This window comes from Echinops telfairi, unplaced genomic scaffold (genome assembly GCF_000313985.2).
Source record: "Echinops telfairi isolate 266 unplaced genomic scaffold, ASM31398v2 ScPeMD7_5;HRSCAF=22, whole genome shotgun sequence".
NCBI lineage: Eukaryota > Metazoa > Chordata > Mammalia > Afrosoricida > Tenrecidae > Echinops > Echinops telfairi.
The window spans coordinates 9955068-9959803 of NW_022103901.1; the positions used below are offsets into that span (position 1 = coordinate 9955068).

Sequence of the window (4736 nt, forward strand, 5' to 3'; positions counted from 1 at the left end):
GAAACGCAGCTCCTTATGGTTGTGTTGGGTTTCTAAGAACTCGTAGCATAGTCAAACCAATCACAAAGCAGAAGGTCTAGAAGTCTGTCTAAAGTCCGCAGCCCTCTTAAATTTCCCAGCTGGAAGAACGTGTTTTATCTCGGTTAGCCTCAAATATTAAAATGAATGGTTTTCCTCTCCCTCTCAACTACATATCTGGCTAATGACTTATACGTCAAGAAAAAGGAAGTGTATGCTTCTATATATATATATTTTTAAAAACTTTTCTATTGGGTATCAAACCACACAGGAATAAAAGTAAGATGGAGTTGATACTAAGCCAACTGACATCTCTTCAGGGTCTCACACCTTTCAGGGAATGTTTGGTTGTGAAGTTCGGAACAACAAAAGCAGTGGCGCATTCTGGAGGTATGCCTATGATGGACGAGACTTCATTGAGTTCAACAAAGAAATTCCAGCCTGGGTTCCTCTGGACCCAGCAGCCCAAAACACCAAGCAGAAGTGGGAGGCAGAAAAAGTCTATGTGCAGCGGGCCAAGGCCTACCTGGAGGAAGAGTGTCCTGAGATGCTGCAGACATACCTGGAATACAGCAAGACTCACCTGGACCAACAAGGTACTCACTGTTTCCTGCCTATGCCTTGGTCCCCAGTATTGATCTGAGAAAGACCCAAGTGACCTCAGGTTGGGAGCCTAGGGGAACATCTCACACTGCTTCCCATCAGCCCTGAAATTCCTTTGAGCCTTTTGGCGCTCACATCCTAAGACTCTTTGATTCCCCAGGACAAGAGGTGGAGCCCAAAATGAACAGTGATAAGATTTCAGGCAGGTTAAGACAAGATAAGCATTGATTTAACAGTATGGCTTCCCTAATACCCAATTTGAGGGGCTCAGATGGCGCTGTCGGGGAAGCGTTGGACTACTAATTGCAAGGTCAACTGTTCAGGCCCACCAGTTGCTCTGCAGGAGAAAAATCAGGCTATCTGCTCCCATAAAGACTAGCCAAGCCTCAGAACCCCTATATGGGGTCAGTATGAGTCAGAACCAACCCAAGGGCTGTGGGTTTGGGCTTGAGGGGATCGGTGGCCCGTGGGTTAGGCATTAGGCTGCTAACCCCAACTATAGCAATTCAAGCCCACCGACAGCTCTACAAGGTAAAGATAAAACTGTGTGTTCTTCTAAAGACTGACCGTCCCAGAAATCCCATGCAGGGTTTCTCTGAGTCAGAATGACTCTATGGCAGTAATTTGAGGGGTTTAATACAGCCAGAATGCTTCTTAGAGGCAAGGATAGCACGATTTCTTATCACATACTTTGGACATGCTATCAGGAGACACAGTCCTTGCATAAGGACATCATGCTCGGTAAAGTGCTGGGGCAACAAGACAAGATGAAGGCCCTCAACAAGATGGGTGGGCAGGGTGGCTGCCGCATGGAGTTCAAACATCAGAACAAGGGTGAGGTATGTTGTTCTGTTGTCTGGAGGGTCGCTAAGAGTTGGATCCGTCTCAGCGGCACCCAACAATAACAACGGTGCCCAGTTTATGAATGAGGATGCGAGCGGTCCGGAAAGCTAGGTGAACACTGTCTGTAAGCCTCAGACCTGGGACTCCAATTCCGTTTTTCAGATTGCAAATTGGTATTTGTTTCCCAGGGTGACTGTAGCAAAGTGCCGCCAACCACGTGTCTTAAAACAACAGCTGCTTTCACAGTTAGGGAGACCAGAAGTCCAAGAGCAAAATATCGCCACAGCCATGCTCACTCTGATGACGCTGAAGAATATTCTTCCTTGCCCCTTCCTAACTTCGGGCAGTAATTCTAGTCATTCCTGGGCATGTAGACACATCACGCCAATTGCTGCCTCCATCTGTAGGTGTTATCTTCCTTCTAGATGTGTATCTCTGGGTGTCTTCTCCTTTCTTCAAAGGCCATCAGTCATATTGGATTAGGGCCCACCCTCACGCAGTATGACCTGATCTTTACCTGATCACCTACATCTGCAAAGACCAAGTTTCCAAATAAGGTTGCATTCTGAGGTGCTGGGTGGACATTAATTTGGGGGAGGGACGTGAGGGGGTCTGTACCCTTCAATCCAGGATCGCATCCCATGGTCATTGCCTTCTTGGTTTGGTTTTGAAAAGAGGAAGGGGAGGGTGCAAAATGCCCGGAAGGATGAAAATGAGCAAAAGGGAGCAAGATTGATCGCCAGACACCGGCAATTGAGAAATAATGAGAAAGCAGTCTACAGATGGAACAGGGAAGGTTTTGATGCATAGGAGCACAGGTCGAGCCGGGAGCCTAAATTGAGATCGAAAGAAGGAAGGGGCTGTAAAAAAGAGGTTAGGGGTAAAATAGGAACGTTTCTGGAGGAATTCATCCCTACTACACGGTGGGTGGGGAGAACTGGCAAAAAGAAATGACCACGGGCATTCCATGATCCAACAGGGATCCAAAAGCTCATGGGAAGGCTCAACCTTCTCTGTTATTCACAAAGGATTCTTAGAGGAGATAAGGACAAAGCTCCGTGCTGACCCTCACTAGTCACCGACAAACAAGGAGGAAGCGGGGGAAGAGGCACGGGCAGAGAGACATCCATGCCAAAGCCTCACGATCCATGTTCTCTCTCTCCTCCACAGATCCTCCTTCTGTGTCACTCACCAGCCACACCAGCCCGGGGAAGGCGAGGAGCCTCAAATGCCTGGCCTATGACTTCTACCCCCGAGAAATTGATATGTACTGGACTCGGGCCAGTGAGGTGAAGATGTCTGAGACAGAGAAAGATGTTCTTCCCAGCGGAAATGGTTCTTACCAACTTTCGGTGGTGGTGGAAGTCCCTCCTGAAGACAGAGAAACCTACACCTGCCACGTGGAACACAGTAGAATAAGCCAGTCTCACAGAGTGCTGTGGGATGGGGCACAAGAAGCCAGGGGTGAAGGTGGCTTGGGGGCTAAGGCCCAATAATCACCCTTTCTGCCTGGCATGAGAAGGACAGACTTCAGCCATCAGTGCCAACACCATCGGTGAGATCCGGGAAAGATGTTTAAAGGGACAGAGAGGGAATTTGGAGGCAAAAGGCTTGATGAGAATGGAGCTGCCTCTGGCTGCCAAATCACCTTACCTGTTGTTTCTTCTATGAAATCAAAGCAATGATTGCTTCACCTAATTGACACAATACTGAATGGCAATTTTAAAGAGTATAATACTGTAAACAGATGAGTGGAACGTATTATTCATTCGGCCCCTAGCACGTTTGACATCTTTGAAATGCTTGGGCAAACGGAAGCGTCCTTTGGACCAAAGGAATGAGCAAAGTGCCAGCAAAGGCCCTCCAGGAATTATAGTCAAGATACACTTTTTATTATAGCAAGGGCTACATTTTACACCCTCTGACGCATATGTGCAGAAGAAAAGGGGTCTCTCTTCATTGTTCGTGACCCAACACGTGTCTCTCAGATCCTCATAAAACTGAAAACATGAACTCTTTCCTAGTAAAAATAGCTCCACACTCTCTTCCACTTTAAATACTCTCTGACATCCAGTTTCTCACAGTTCAATTTTCTTCCCTTGACAAGGTTTTATCCTTCAGTCTTGTCCTTCCCAAAGGCATGTCCAAATGGTGTAGGGTGACCTGCCACGTAGTCCCTTGGTACTGTTCAGGTGTGCACTGCTGGTGTCCACAGATATCACCACGGCGCCTCTGGTTGTCACGTCTGGAACCTACCTGTTCAATACAAGCCCAAGCCTCTTCGTTTTGTGCCTCCATTCCTCTCACCACTTCCTCTCTCCCAAAGGGACATCACCCTCCACCTCAGCTGTTCTACCTTTCCCAAGCCATGTTGATCTTGGAAGTTCCTTTGAGAGATTTCAATCTCCACAGGACATAACCCCAGGCAAGAAGGAGCTGACCCTATTGTTCTCGGGTGAGCTGTAAATCCAATGTGTGTGTGTGTGTCATTTTTGTGTTTGTTTCTAACTGAGTCCCTCATCGTCCGCTACAAGTTTAACCCCCAAAGGACCGAGCAGAACTCTCACATCTTTTCATTCCACACTCTTTCATTCCACTATCCAAAAGTATCACCTACCTATGACTGTACATTTCCATCTTATATGAAAAGAATTTTCTATACATCCTAGCCTCATCCCCCCCAACTTTGGATTACTCTAAAGTCAACCCTCACAGTTCAGTTCTTTAGAATTCGGAGATTGGGCTAAATTTGAAAACTTCATAGATATCTATGGGCTTCAAGAAGTTTGTTTTAAAATGGAGTCAAAAGAGAATGGAATTGTTCCATGAACTCTTTGAAGCATTCTTATACAGATATTTTGACTCTAGTTGGCAAGTCAAAGCTGAGGAGCAGCTTGTCTGGTCAACAGGAACGCCACATCCCCTCCTCTGAGACAAAGTCCTATCTGAAGAGCAGGTAGGTTTGAGGGAAGAAAAGCCAATAGTCAAAATGGAAACATACAGCAATGGTTATTTGAAAACAAAATACTATGACATTTTGAATAAATAAAGGGATGACATTTTCAAATCAAGGAGAAAGCAAAAAGTCAACATGAACAGGGCAGGGGAAAGCAGATTGGAATTTGAGATTTAGAACCACTAGAGTCTGGAGAGATTGAACAGGGTGGAGGAGGAAGAGGAAATATCAGAGTACTCAGGTGTTGAAATGGAAGGGAGCAACACAGGGCCACTCAAACCCAGAGAAAACTTCCTGGAGAGGTTCACATTTCAGA

At 46.4% G+C, this 4736-nt stretch overlaps 1 protein-coding gene across 1 annotated transcript in view; it reads left to right on the forward strand.

Moving 5' to 3' along the window:
- Positions 1–3208, forward strand: part of AZGP1 (alpha-2-glycoprotein 1, zinc-binding) — a 7537-nt gene extending 4329 nt beyond the window's left edge. The window contains exons 3-4 of the mRNA XM_004705948.2: positions 339–614; positions 2635–3208. Of these exons, the coding sequence (XP_004706005.1) occupies positions 339–614; positions 2635–2960 (602 nt within the window). The 3' untranslated portion in view covers positions 2961–3208. The remainder of the gene's footprint in view (positions 1–338; positions 615–2634) is intronic.
- The last annotated feature ends 1528 nt before the right edge of the window (positions 3209–4736 follow it).